Source organism: Oncorhynchus nerka, linkage group LG15 (assembly GCF_034236695.1).
Source record: "Oncorhynchus nerka isolate Pitt River linkage group LG15, Oner_Uvic_2.0, whole genome shotgun sequence".
Classification (NCBI taxonomy): domain Eukaryota; kingdom Metazoa; phylum Chordata; class Actinopteri; order Salmoniformes; family Salmonidae; genus Oncorhynchus; species Oncorhynchus nerka.
Window position 1 is genome coordinate 101,116,815 of NC_088410.1, and position 15,108 is coordinate 101,131,922.

At 46.8% G+C, this 15,108-nt stretch overlaps 1 protein-coding gene across 1 annotated transcript in view; it reads right to left on the bottom strand.

The window, feature by feature from the left end:
• LOC115142373 (inositol hexakisphosphate kinase 1) overlaps positions 1-15,108 on the bottom strand; it is a 53,624-nt gene that overhangs the window by 22,336 nt on the left and 16,180 nt on the right. Inside the window, exon 2 of the mRNA XM_029681760.2 lies at positions 2,248-2,452. Coding sequence (XP_029537620.2) covers positions 2,248-2,452 — 205 coding nt within the window. The remainder of the gene's footprint in view (positions 1-2,247; positions 2,453-15,108) is intronic.

Sequence of the window (15,108 nt, forward strand, 5' to 3'; positions counted from 1 at the left end):
GCTTCCCTAAGGTGTCAACAGTCTTTAGAAATAGTTTCAGGCTTTTATTTAGAAAAATGAGCGATCACATTGCGTAAGTGGATATAGGTGGGGGCTGTCAGAGTGAGTTTGTGCGCAATTGAGTAAAGCCGCCATTGTTCCTCCCGCTGTTATTGAAAAAGCTACTCACTCGGTTGATATATTATCAAATATATATTTTAAAAACTACCTGAGGATTGATTATAAAAAAACGTTTGACATGTTTCTGTGGACATTATAGATATTACTTGGAATATCTGCGTTGTCGTGACCGCTCTTTCCTGTGGATTTCTAAACATAACGCGACAAACAAACAGAGGTATTTTGGATATAAAAATAATCTTTATGGAACAAAAGGAGCATTTGTTGTGTAACTGGGAGTCTCGTGAGTGAAAACATCCGAAGCTCATCAAAGGTTAAAAAAAAATTCTGATTGCTTTTCTGATTTTCGTGACCTAGCTACTTAGTGTACATAATGCTATGCTATGGATGAACTTACACAAACGCTTGGATTGCTTTCGCTGTCAAGCATAATTTCAAAATCTGAGGCGACAGGTTGATTAACAAAAGGCTAACCTGTGTTTTCCTATATTGCACTTGTGATTTCATGAATATGAATATTTTCTAGTAATATTATTTGACTGTGGCGCTATGCTATTCAGCGGTTGCTGATGACAATTATCCCGCTACCAGGATGGGTAGCGTCAACAAGTTAAATGGCAAAAAAATACCTGATTCTACCAAAGACCTGCTACCAATTCTGACATTTTGTTTTTTTCCACTGATCTTAACTTGTTTTGGTACATAATGTCTCCCTTATCATTTCCTGTGACTGAAAACAGCTTCTGGAGATCAGAACAGCGATCACTAACCTCAATTTGGAAGACAATTTCTACTTTAACAAGTCAGATAAGATGAGGGGGGGGAGAGGTGTGTCTCTTTGATAACAGAGTTTGCGCACTAGCTGTAGTTAAGGGAGTCTGAAGTTTAGAAAACCTTGTGGGATAGGCATTTGACATTTTTGACTATTGGAGTAGTCACATATTTTTTTTGTGGTTGTCGATTATTCAGAATGAGAATTTTTTTTAATAATTTGAACACAAGGCCCGGCTCGCACTGCCCAAAAAATATGTGCACTTTATATCGATAGGCCAGCAGTGTACAACAATATCTATCATAACCATTACAGATAACACATTGTAAATGCTGAAATGGCTCGTATATATTCAGTCAATAGAAAATAATTTCCATTTAAGATGAACTTATTAAAACCGTAATATGAACTGGTTTATATTATATCGTAGTGACTGAGTAGTTGTGCTCGTTTTGTGGCTTCATGCCCGTCTAAGGAAGTAGCCCAGTGTAGGGTGGAGTGTGTAGCTGGTTCTGTGTACTTCATAGTGGTCTAAAGAAGTAGCCCAATCTTCAAGAAGGCAGTAAACTCAACAGTGGTGCTTGATTGTAGATAAGCCTGTGCAATATATTTTATAACGCTCTTAATTCCCGAGTCCTTATCACAGTCAAGACAACTATTTTTAGAGCAAAATAAATAAAATAAAATAAATAACAAATTTAAAAAACAAAAACATAATTTTTATTTTAATGTTTTATTATATCTAATTATAAAACGTTGCCAGTTGAAGTGCTGTGCATCTCGCAGGTCTGAAACTAGTCAAAGAGAGATGATTTGAAACGGGGCCTTATAGTTTGACTTTTTTTTTTTTCTTCAGGGTTACAAACCAAAATGATTGAGGAGGTAAAAATACAAGTTAATCAATGTTATAATTTATATTAATTTATCAATTAATAAGGCTGTAAAGTAACAAGATGTGGAAAAAAGGGAAGGGGTCTGAATGCACTGCATGTTCCCAAGTTATCGCTACTCAGTGTATATTTATATCTTGTATTTTATTATATTGTATCTTGGATTATCTTGTGTTATATCTTTCTTACTTCATTTTTTTGGGATGGGCCTGTTAGTAAGCCCTTCACTGTTAGTCTACACCTGTTGTTTAAGAAGCATTTGATTTGATAATGAGTTATTGATTATTGATTATTGCATAAGCATGCACACACACACACACACACACACACACACACACACACACACACACACACACACACGGCTTCTCACTCATTTCTCAGTACTGTCGCTTCGGTGTGCGGGCCGGTCCTCTTTTATCCCTCTGGTAGACACACACCATTACCTATCCCCACTGCTCTACTCACTTCTCAGTGCTGTCGCTCTCGTGTGGTAGCCTCTCCTCCTTGATCTCGGAGGTGGAGCGGAGGAGGCTCCGTCGGGAGTGTTTCCTCCGGGGTTGGTCCCTCTCCGGTAGGTCCTCGTGGTCCAGGCCCTCGCTCTCCACGTACGGGTACGCCACCAGGTTGATGTAGCCGTCTATGTCCCCCTCGAAACATACCAACACCATCCCTGGAGGAGCAAAGAGCAGGGATATGATCGGCACAACAATAACAGGATTTTGGCAAAGGGGATAGGTCCGTTTCAGAAACGAACGGAGGACAAATGTCAGAAAAAGGCAGATTTCCTGATTAATTAGGAAGAAGCACATCCCTGAGAGAGGGAGAAAGAGGAACAGAGTCATTTCAAAAGGTGTTTCAGTGTTGTATGAGGAGGTTGGTACCAGACAAAGACAAAGCACAATTTACCAGCCATTCTATGCCATTGGGTCTACCATGTACTAATTCAAATTCAAAGCAATTGGAGACCATAGATGACATCACAGAGCAAGGTGACATCACAGAGCAAGGTGACATCACAGAGCAAGGTGACATCACAGAGCAAGGTGACATCACAGAGCAAGGTGACATCACAGAGCAAGGTGACATCACAGAGCAAGGTGACATCACAGAGCAAGGTGACATCACAGAGCAAGGTGACATCACAGAGCAAGAGACATCACAGAGCAAGGTGACATCACAGAGCAAGGTGACATCACAGAGCAAGAGACATCACAGAGCAAGGTGACATCACAGAGCAAATCACAGAGCAAGGTGACATCACAGAGCAAGGTGACATCACAGAGCACATCACAGAGCAAGGTGACATCACAGAGCACATCACAGAGCAAGGTGACATCACAGAGCAAGGTGACATCACAGAGCAAGGTGACATCACAGAGCACATCACAGAGCAAGGTGACATCACAGAGCACATCACAGAGCAAGGTGACATCACAGAGCACATCACAGAGCAAGGTGACATCACAGAGCACATCACAGAGCAAGGTGACATCACAGAGCACATCACAGAGCAAGGTGACATCACAGAGCACATCACAGAGCAAGGTGACATCACAGAGCAAGGTGACATCACAGAGCAAGGTGACATCACAGAGCAAGGTATTGTCAGACACCTTCCGCTAGAGGAAAAAACACTGCCAGGAAGAAGATTTATTTTTTATTTTCTCACGACAGCTTTGAGATACACTATATATACAAAAGTATGTGGACACCCCTTTCAAATGAGTTGATTCGGGTATTTCAGCCCCACCCGTTGCTGACAGGTGAATAGAATTGAGCACACAGCCATGCAATCTCCATAGACAAACCTTGGCAGTAGAATGGCCTGTACTGAAGAGCTCAGAGACTTTCAACGAGGCACCATTATAGGATGCCAACCTTTCCAACAAGATAGTTCGTCAAAAAACAGCTACAATAGTCATTTACAACATGAACAATGTTTACACTGTATTTATGATAAATTTGATGTTATTTTAAATGGACCAAAAAAAACAGTGCTTATTTCTTTCAAAAACAAGGACATTTCTAAGTGACACCAAAAGGCTGTGTTTATGTTCTACATGCGTAATAATACAGTTAGCAAAACAAAAGACACCCGATTGATACAAATCATCATGATATCATATCATTCTGCCCGGTAAGTCAAGTTTGTAGTTATCATTTCATTTGGAATGTTTGATGGGAAAGCCTTTAGAAATAACTGTATCGGCATCTCTAACTGGCTGCACAAAGCGGTAGACAGTCATTAGGTCTTCAGAAAGTCATGAGCGCAATGTCTTGAGTCAAAGCCAAATTGACCAAAACATTGCCCGACTGATCATATTTCCACCCTACAAATAAGACCAAATGGTACGCTGGCGTTAAAACATTTGATTCTATTTGGCATACAGGATTGTTCTACAAAGTTATTGAAAGTGGTGTAGGGGGTAAAACATGACATAATTAAATCAATGTATACTGGCAATACGTGCAGCATTAAAATTGGCAAGAAAATAACAGAATTCTTTAACCAGGGGCGGGGCCTTCGTCAGGGTTGCAATCTGAGCCCTGCACTCTTCAATATTTACATTAACGAATTGGCCACTATTCTAGACGAATCCTCAGCCCCTGGTGTTAGTCTCCACAATTCAGAGGTTTTATGCCTGCTCTTCTCAGATGACCTGTGCCTTCTGTCACCCACAGCACATGGCCTACAGCAGAGCCTGGACCTGCTAAAGCAGCACTGCCAGACCTGGGCCCTGGCAGTAAACCCCAAAAAGACTAAAATAATGATTTTCCAGAGAATATCCAGATCTCAGGGAATTAGACCAAAGTTCTCAGTTGGTACGAAATATATAGAGTACTGCACACACTACAATTACTGAGGTTCAAATATATAGAGTACAGCACACACTACAATTACTGAGGTTCAAATATATAGAGTACAGCACACACTACAATTACTGAGGTTTAAAATAAGCTCAACTGGACACCTTAATGAGGCAGTGAATGAGCTGAGAGAGAAAGCACACAGGGCATTCTACGCCATTAAAAATGAATTAAAATTGAAATACCTATTAAAATGTGGCTAAAACTAATGGAATGTGTCATTGAACCAATTTCACTTTATGGCAGCGAGGTGTGGGGTCCACTTGCAAAACAAGATTTTATCAAATGGGACAAACACCCCATTGAAACCCTGCATGCAGAGTTCTGTAAGATTCTCCTACATGTCCAGAGGAAAATTACAAGCAATGAATGCAGGGCAGAATTAGGCCAATATCCACTAATAATAAAAACTCAAAAAACAGCAATTCAGTTTTGGAAACATGTAAAACATAGTGACCCGGTCATATCTTTACCAAACCCTGCAATGCCAAGAGCTGAGCAAAGAAAAGAGTCCCCTCATCCAGCTGGTCCTCGGGCTGAGTTCACTAACCTGTTCTACTAACACACTGAAGTCTCAGTCCCCTCATCCAGCTGGTCCCGGGCTGAGTTCACTAACCTGTTCTACTAACACACTGAAGTCTCAGTTCCCTCATCCAGCTGGTCCTGAGTTCACTAACCTGTTCTACTAACATACTGAAGTCTCAGTCCCCTCATCCAGCTGGTCCTCGGGCTGAGTTCACTAACCTGTTCTACTAACATACTGAAGTCTCAGTCCCCTCATCCAGCTGGTCCTCGGGCTGAGTTCACTAACCTGTTCTACTAACACACTGAAGTCTCAGTCCCCTCATCCAGCTGGTCCTCGGGCTGAGTTCACTAACCTGTTCTACTAACATACTGAAGTCTCAGTCCCCTCATCCAGCTGGTCCTCGGGCTGAGTTCACTAACCTGTTCTACTAACACACTGAAGTCTCAGTCCCCTCATCCAGCTGGTCCCGGGGCTGAGTTCACTAACCTGTTCTACTAACACACTGAAGTCTCAGTTCCCTCATCCAGCTGGTCCTGAGTTCACTAACCTGTTCTACTAACATACTGAAGTCTCAGTCCCCTCATCCAGCTGGTCCTCGGGCTGAGTTCACTAACCTGTTCTACTAACATACTGAAGTCTCAGTCCCCTCATCCAGCTGGTCCTCGGGCTGAGTTCACTAACCTGTTCTACTAACACACTGAAGTCTCAGTCCCCTCATCCAGCTGGTCCTCGGGCTGAGTTCACTAACCTGTTCTACTAACATACTGAAGTCTCAGTCCCCTCATCCAGCTGGTCCTCGGGCTGAGTTCACTAACCTGTTCTACTAACACACTGAAGTCTCAGTCCCCTCATCCAGCTGGTCCCGGGGCTGAGTTCACTAACCTGTTCTACTAACACACTGAAGTCTCAGTTCCCTCATCCAGCTGGTCCTGAGTTCACGAACCTGTTCTACTAACACACTGAAGTCTCAGTTCCCTCATCCAGCTGGTCCTGAGTTCACGAACCTGTTCTACTAACATACTGAAGTCTCAGTCCCCTCATCCAGCTGGTCCTGAGTTCACGAACCTGTTCTACTAACATACTGAAGTCTCAGTCCCCTCATCCAGCTGGTCCTGAGTTCACAAACCTGTTCTACTAACACACTGAAGTCTCAGTCCCCTCATCCAGCTGGTCCTGAGTTCACGAACCTGTTCTACTAACATACTGAAGCCTCAGTCCCCTCATCCAGCTGGTCCTGAGTTCACGAACCTGTTCTACTAATACACTGAAGCCTCAGTCCCCTCATCCAGCTGGTCCTGAGTTCACGAACCTGTTCTACTAACACACTGAAGCCTCAGTCCCCTCATCCAGCTGGTCCTGGGGCTGAGTTCACGAACCTGTTCTACTAACATACTGAAGTCTCAGTCCCCTCATCCAGCTGGTCCTGGGGCTGAGTTCACGAACCTGTTCTACTAACATACTGAAGTCTCAGTCCCCTCATCCAGCTGGTCCTGAGTTCACGAACCTGTTCTACTAACATACTGAAGTCTCAGTCCCCTCATCCAGCTGGTCCTGAGTTCACGAACCTGTTCTACTAACATACTGAAGTCTCAGTCCCCTCATCCAGCTGGTCCTGAGTTCACGAACCTGTTCTACTAACATACTGAAGTCTCAGTCCCCTCATCCAGCTGGTCCTGAGTTCACAAACCTGTTCTACTAACATACTGAAGTCTCAGTCCCCTCATCCAGCTGGTCCTGGGGCTGAGTTCACTAACCTGTTCTACTAACATACTGAAGTCTCAGTCCCCTCATCCAGCTGGTCCTGAGTTCACGAACCTGTTCTACTAACATACTGAAGTCTCAGTCCCCTCATCCAGCTGGTCCCGGGGCTGAGTTCACTAACCTGTTCTACTAACACACTGAAGCCTCAGTCCCCTCATCCAGCTGGTCCTGGGGCTGAGTTCACTAACCTGTTCTACCAACACACTGAAGCCTCAGTCCCCTCATCCAGCTGGTCCTGGGGCTGAGTTCACTAACCTGTTCTACCAACACACTGAAGCCTCAGTCCCCTCATCCAGCTGGTCCTGGGGCTGAGTTCACTAACCTGTTCTACCAACACACTGAAGTCTCAGTCCCCTCATCAGTCCCCTCCAGCTGGTCCGGGGCTGAGTTCACTAACCTGTTCTACTAACACACTGAAGCCTCAGTCCCCTCATCCAGCTGGTCCTGGGGCTGAGTTCACTAACCTGTTCTACTAACACACTGAAGTCTCAGTCCCCTCATCCAGCTGGTCCCGGGGCTGAGTTCACTAACCTGTTCTACTAACACACTGAAGTCTCAGTCCCCTCATCCAGCTGGTCCTGGGGCTGAGTTCACTAACCTGTTCTACTAAACACACTGAAGTCTCAGTCTACCCCTCATCCAGCTGGTCCCGGGGCTGAGTTCACTAACCTGTTCTACTAACACACTGAAGCCTCAGTCCCCTCATCCAGCTGGTCCTGGGGCTGAGTTCACTAACCTGTTCTACTAACACACTGAAGTCTCAGTCCCCTCATCCAGCTGGTCCTGGGGCTGAGTTCACTAACCTGTTCTACTAACACACTGAAGTCTCAGTCCCCTCATCCAGCTGGTCCTGAGTTCACGAACCTGTTCTACTAACATACTGAAGTCTCAGTCCCCTCATCCAGCTGGTCCTGAGTTCACGAACCTGTTCTACTAACATACTGAAGTCTCAGTCCCCTCATCCAGCTGGTCCTGGGGCTGAGTTCACTAACCTGTTCTACTAACATACTGAAGTCTCAGTCCCCTCATCCAGCTGGTCCTGGGGCTGAGTTCACTAACCTGTTCTACCAACACACTGAAGTCTCAGTCCCCTCATCCAGCTGGTCCCGGGGCTGAGTTCACTAACCTGTTCTACTAACACACTGAAGTCTCAGTCCCCTCATCCAGCTGGTCCTGGGGCTGAGTTCACTAACCTGTTCTACCAACACACTGAAGTCTCAGTCCCCTCATCCAGCTGGTCCCGGGGCTGAGTTCACTAACCTGTTCTACTAACACACTGAAGCCTCAGTCCCCTCATCCAGCTGGTCCTGGGGCTGAGTTCACTAACCTGTTCTACTAACACACTGAAGTCTCAGTCCCCTCATCCAGCTGGTCCCGGGGCTGAGTTCACTAACCTGTTCTACTAACACACTGAAGTCTCAGTCCCCTCATCCAGCTGGTCCTGAGTTCACGAACCTGTTCTACTAACATACTGAAGTCTCAGTCCCCTCATCCAGCTGGTCCTGGGGCTGAGTTCACGAACCTGTTCTACTAACATACTGAAGTCTCAGTCCCCTCATCCAGCTGGTCCTGGGGCTGAGTTCACTAACCTGTTCTACCAACACACTGAAGTCTCAGTCCCCTCATCCAGCTGGTCCCGGGGCTGAGTTCACTAACCTGTTCTACTAACACACTGAAGTCTCAGTCCCCTCATCCAGCTGGTCCTGAGTTCACTAACCTGTTCTACTAACACACTGAAGCCTCAGTCCCCTCATCCAGCTGGTCTCGGGGCTGAGTTCACTAACCTGTTCTACTAACACACTGAACCCTCAGGACCAGAACATCCAATCAATCAGAATAAAACAAATTACAACACAGTCTAAACAAAACTACATCGCTTATTGGGAAACACAAAGCACAAAGTAAAATGCAGTTCTATCTGGCAAACTATTTGACCATGGTTACTGATCAAAACCTTAGAAAAACCTTGACAAAGTACAGGCTCAGTGAGCACAGCCTTGCCATTGAGAAGGGTAGACACAGGAAAACCTGGCTCCCTGTAGAGGAAAGGCTGTGCAACCACTACACAACAGCAGAACCTGAGACAGAGCTGCATTTCCTGACTAAATGTAAAAAATGTCAAGGACCTCTCTGGTGAGAGTAGGCTTCCCGTCCTGTTGGGGGAGGACGCAGAGAGCTGTGGGTTGGCAGTGCGCTACATTGCTACCTGCTATAAAATGAGGGCCAGTGTCTGACAGACCAAACGGCCTGCACACTCTTGTATCCTCTCCTGCTGACTTCGTCTGCCCGCCTGTCTACCCATCCTCTCCTGCTGACTCCGTCTGCCCGTCTGTCTACCCATCCTCTCCTGCTGACTCCATCTGCCCGTCTGTCTACCCATCCTCTCCTGCTGACTCCGTCTGCCCGTCTGTCTACCCATCCTCTCCTGCTGACTCCGTCTGCCCGTCTGTCTACCCATCCATCCGTCTGTCCATCCGTCCAGATAGACAGACAGACGGGTAAACAGACAGACGGACATACAGATGGACATACAGGCGGTTGGATGGAAGCAGCTAAGGCTTTTAGAGCTCTCTGATCACTCGGTGAGGTCATCAGCAGCCAGGCCACAACACCGCTAATGAATGGAGAAAGGGCTGATGTCAGACCAGTGGTGTGTGTGTGTGTAGCCTGTAGCTGGATGTTCAGCAGGATTACACAGTGACTGGTTCCCATATTATCTATCCTCTCAGATGGGAGAAGAGGTGATGTAGAGTCCTGAAGAAAGGTTCTAGTTCAACCAAATTCACCTACCTACCTACCTACCTACCACCCATTCACCCACCCACCCAACCATCCACCTACCTACCCATCCATCATCACTAGAACAGACCTCTCCATTCAAGTCAATGAAGCGGGACTCTAACCCGGAAGTTTAAGAAATCCCACTACGCCCTCTGATGACCCATCAAACAGGCAAAGCGCCAATATAGGACAAAGATGGAATCGTACTACACCGGCTCCGAAGCTCGTCGGATGTGGCAGGGCGTGCAAACTATTATAGACTACAAAGCGAAGCTCAGCCACGAGCTCACCCAGTGACACGAACCAACCAGACAAGCTAAACTACTTCTATAAACACGTTGAGGCAAGTAACACTGAAACATGCATGAGAGCACCAGCTGTTCCGGAAGACTGTGTCATCACGCTCTCTATTGCACTCCACACTGCCCTTTCACACCTGGACATAAGAAACACCTATGTGAGAATGCTATTCATTGACTACAGTTCAGCCTTCAACACCATAGTGACCTCAAAGCTCATCACTAAGCTAAGGACCCTGGGTCTAAACACCTCCCTCTGCAACTGGATCCTGGACTTCCTGACGGGTCCCCCCCTGGTGGTAAAGGTGGGGAACAACACATCCGCCACGCTGATCCTCATCTCATCCTCACCTCCTCAGGGGTGCATGCTCAGTCCCCTCCTGTACTCCCTTTTCACTCAGGACTGCATGGCCAGGCATGACTCCAACACCATCATCAAGTTTTCCGATGACACAACAGTGGTAGGCCTGATCACCGACAATGATGAGACAGCCTATAGGGAGGTCAGAGACTTGGCAGTGTGGTGCCAGGACAACAACCTCTCCCTCAATGTGATCAAGACAAAGGAGATTATTATGGACTACAGGAAAAGGAGGACCGAGCACAACCCCATTTTGATCGACGAGGCTGTAGTGGAACAGGTTGAGAGCTTCAAGTTCCTTGGTGTCCACATCACCAACAAACTAGAATAGTCCAAAACACACCAAGACAGCCGTGAAGAAGAATGCATGAGAAAGCCTATCCCCCCTCAGGAGACTAAAAAGATTTAGCATGGGGCCTCAGATCCTCAAACGGTTCTATAGCTGCACCATCGAGAGCATCACTGGTTGCATCACTGCCTGGTATGGCAACTGCTCAGCCTCCGACCGCAAGGCACTACAGAGGGTAGTGTGTATGCCCCAGTACATCACTGGGGCCAAGCTTCCTGCCAACCAGGAACTCTATTCGGTGTTAGAGGAGGGCAATAACAATTGTCAAAGACTCCAGCCACCCTAGTGTCGTGGCTGAATCAGAATTAGTTAGGTAACAGATAAAATAAGATGTTTTATCTTATTCTTGGACTATACTGTTGGCAGTTACAGTTATCCCTTCTCAGCTAGTGCTCAGTCACTTGGGGCCCAGAGAGGGGAGAGGTCAGGCTTGTCTTCATATGTCAATGTATCTGTTAAACCATGTGATGCTATGAAGAATATCAGAAGGGGAGGAGGACAGAATGGAGGCTTGTCTTCTTATGGGAATGTGTCTAACTATTGTATGTCCCCTCTGAGGTTGCCCTTATCTTGATCTAGTATATGACCTAAGAGGCTCACTGTCTCCGTGAGCTTGTCCAGGAGAGATTGTATTTGAGATGAGAGTATCTAGAATTGACAATTGATATATGCCATCGAATGAGGTAATGTTTTGGTCCTAAGTGGTACCAAGAACGAGATTAGAATCTCGCCTAAAGAGACCAAACTGAACAATGATTTATAGCTAATGCTGTGTGGCTATGGGATGCTCCTCTCTCAATTAAAAGTCTTCCTTTGTAATGTTCCTAAGATCTGCTATTTGTCATGTGAGTTGAGAGGGGTGTGTCTGGGCTATAAATGTTACTAAGAATTGTTTTGTAAGGACTCTCAGAGAATTCATTTATAGACACTGAATTGATCTGAGAGTCAAAGGGCTATGCTGAAGCTCATATATAATTAAAGATGGACTTTATAATATAACTCTGACTTGTGTGTGGTTTGCTCTCTCAATATTTAGTAAGACAGGAAATTACCACGACACTCGTCATAGACTGCTCTCTCTGCTACCACGGCAAGCGGTACCGGAGCGCCAAGTCGAGGTCCAATAGGCTTCTTAAACAGTGAATTGATTTAGTCTGGCCTTATCTATGTTTTTACATTTTTTTTTTACTTCACACTTATTTTGATATTTTTCTTAAGTTCTTGAAGCATTGTTGGTTAATTAAGGGCTTGTACATAAGCATTTCCCTGTCAGGTTTACACCGGTTGTATTTTACTGTGACAAATAAAAATAGATTTGAGTAATGGAGAAGAAACTGGAAGCTATAAAAACAAAGAGAGTCACACACTCCATATGTATAGTAGCCTAGTGGTTAGAGTGTAGAGGAGGCAGGTAGCCTAGTGGTTAGAGTGTAGACGCGGCAGGTAGCCTAGTGGTTAGAGTGTAGAGGAGGCAGGTAGCCTAGTGGTTAGAGTGTAGACGCGGCAGGCCTCTCTACACTCTAACCACTAGGTTAGAGTGTAGTCTGCACTCTAGCCACTGGGCTACCTGCCACCCTACACTCTAACCGTTAGAGTGTAGAGGTGGCAGGTAGCCTAGTGGTTAGAGTGTAGACGCGGCAGGTAGCCTAGTGGTTAGAGTGTAGAGGAGGCAGGTAGCCTAGTGGTTAGAGGGGAGAGGCAGGTAGCCTAGTGGTTAGAGTGTAGAGGAGGCAGGTAGCCTAGTGGTTAGAGTGTAGAGGAGGCAGGGTAGCCTAGTGGTTAGAGTGTAGAGGAGGCAGGTAGCCTAGTGGTTAGAGTGTAGAGGTGGCAGGTAGCCTAGTGGTTAGAGTGTAGAGGTGGCAGGTAGCCTAGTGGTTAGAGTGTAGAGGAGGCAGGTAGCCTAGTGGTTAGAGTGTAGAGGTGGCAGGTAGCCTAGTGGTTAGAGTGTGGAGGAGGCAGGTAGCCTAGTGGTTAGAGTGTAGAGGAGGCAGGTAGCCTAGTGGTTAGAGTGTAGAGGTGGTAGGTAGCCTAGTGGTTAGAGTGTAGAGGAGGCAGGTAGCCTAGTGGTTAGAGTGTAGAGGTGGCAGGGTAGCCTAGTGGTTAGAGTGTAGGGGTGGCAGGTAGCCTAGTGGTTAGAGTGTAGAGGAGGCAGGTAGCCTAGTGGTTAGAGTGTAGAGGAGGCAGGTAGCCTAGTGGTTAGAGTGTAGAGGAGGCAGGTAGCCTAGTGGTTAGAGTGTAGAGGAGGCAGGTAGCCTAGTGGTTAGAGTGTAGAGGAGGCAGGTAGCCTAGTGGTTAGAGTGTAGAGGAGGCAGGTAGCCTAGTGGTTAGAGTGTAGAGGAGGCAGGTAGCCTAGTGGTTAGAGTGTAGAGGAGGCAGGTAGCCTAGTGGTTAGAGTGTAGAGGAGGCAGGTAGCCTAGTGGTTAGTGTAGAGGAGGCAGGTAGCCTAGTGGTTAGAGTGTAGAGGAGGCAGGTAGCCTAGTGGTTAGAGTGTAGAGGAGGCAGGTAGCCTAGTGGTTAGAGTGTAGAGGAGGCAGGTAGCCTAGTGGTTAGAGTGTAGAGGAGGCAGGTAGCCTAGTGGTTAGAGTGTGAGAGGAGGCAGGTAGCCTAGTGGTTAGAGTGTAGAGGAGGCAGGTAGCCTAGTGGTTAGAGTGTAGAGGAGGCAGGTAGCCTAGTGGTTAGTGTAGAGGAGGCAGGTAGCCTAGTGGTTAGAGTGTAGAGGAGGCAGGTAGCCTAGTGGTTAGAGTGTAGAGGAGGCAGGTAGCCTAGTGGTTAGAGTGTAGAGGAGGCAGGTAGCCTAGTGGTTAGAGTGTAGAGGAGGCAGGTAGCCTAGTGGTTAGAGTGTAGAGGAGGCAGGTAGCCTAGTGGTTAGAGGGGAGAGGAGGCAGGTAGCCTAGTGGTTAGAGGGGAGAGGAGGCAGGTAGTCTAGTGGTTAGAGTGTAGAGGAGGCAGGTAGCCTAGTGGTTAGAGGGGAGAGGCAGGTAGCCTAGTGGTTAGAGTATAGAGGCGGAAGGTAGTCTAGTGGTTAGAGGGGAGAGGCGGCAGGGTAGCCTAGTGGTTAGAGGGGAGAGGCGGCAGGGTAGCCTAGTGGTTAGAGGGGAGAGGCGGCAGGGTAGCCTAGTGGTTAGAGGGGAGAGGCGGCAGCTAGCCTAGTGGTTAGAGGGGAGAGGCAGGTAGCCAAGTGGTTAGAGTGTAGAGGCGGCAGGTCCCACAGTTGTGTCTAGTTGGCTGGATGTACTTTGGGTGGTGGACCATTCTTGATACACACGGGAAACAGTTAAGTGTGAAAAAGCCAGCAGCGTTGCAGTTCTTTACACAAACCGGTGTGCCTGGCACCTACTACCATATCCCGTTCAAAGGCACTTAAATCTTTGGTCTTCTGAATGGCACATGTATACAATCCACGTCTCAATTGTCTCAAGGCTTAAAAATCCTTCCTTTAACCAGTCTCCTCCCCTTCTTCTACACTGATTGAAGTGGATTTAACAGGTGACATCAAATAAGGGATCATAGCTTTCACCTCGTTTCACCTGGTCAGTCTATGTCCTGGAAAGAGCAGGTGTTCCTAATGTTTTGTGCAGTCAGTGTAGTTTCGTGTATGAACATGATGTAATCTGTCAGGGAAACAAAGAGAACAGTCCATTGGCTAATTAAAGGGTAGGAGATGTAACAGGCCTCCTCCAACAGGAACCCAGGTCTTTTTATAAACTGTCCAACTCCACATGATTGATTACACCAAACGATACCGTCCCAAACACAGGTGGCTGGCTGGCAGGGTGCTGCTCTCGTTTGGTGGCCTCTGTCCAGTCTCATCGTCAACAGTGAAGAGGCGACTCCGGGATGCTGGCCTTCTAGGCAGAGTTCCTCTGTCCAGTCTCAATGTCAACAGTGAAGAGGCGACTCCGGGATGCTGGCCTTCTAGGCAGAGTTCCTCTGTCCAGTCTCATCGTCAACAGTGAAGAGAAGACTCCGGGATGCTGGCCGTCTAGGCAGAGTTCCTCTGTCCAGTCTCATCGTCAACAGTGAAGAGGTTACTCCGGGATGCTGGACTTCTAGGCAGAGTTCCTCTGTCCAGTCTCATCGTCAACAGTGAAGAGGCGACTCCGGGATGCTGGCCTTCTAGGCAGAGTTCCTCTGTCCAGTGTCTGTGTTGTTTTGCCCACCTTAATGTTTTCTTTTTATTAAAAATGAATAAAAAGAAAAGATAAAGATGGGCAAAAGAACACAGACAGTGGAACTCTGGACAGTGGAACTCTGGACAGTGGAACTCTGGACAGTGGAACTCTGCCTAGACGGCCAGCATCCCGGAGTCGCCTCTTCACTGTTGACGTTGAGACTGGACAGAGGAACTCTGCCTAGACGGTCAGCATCCCGGAGTCTTTTC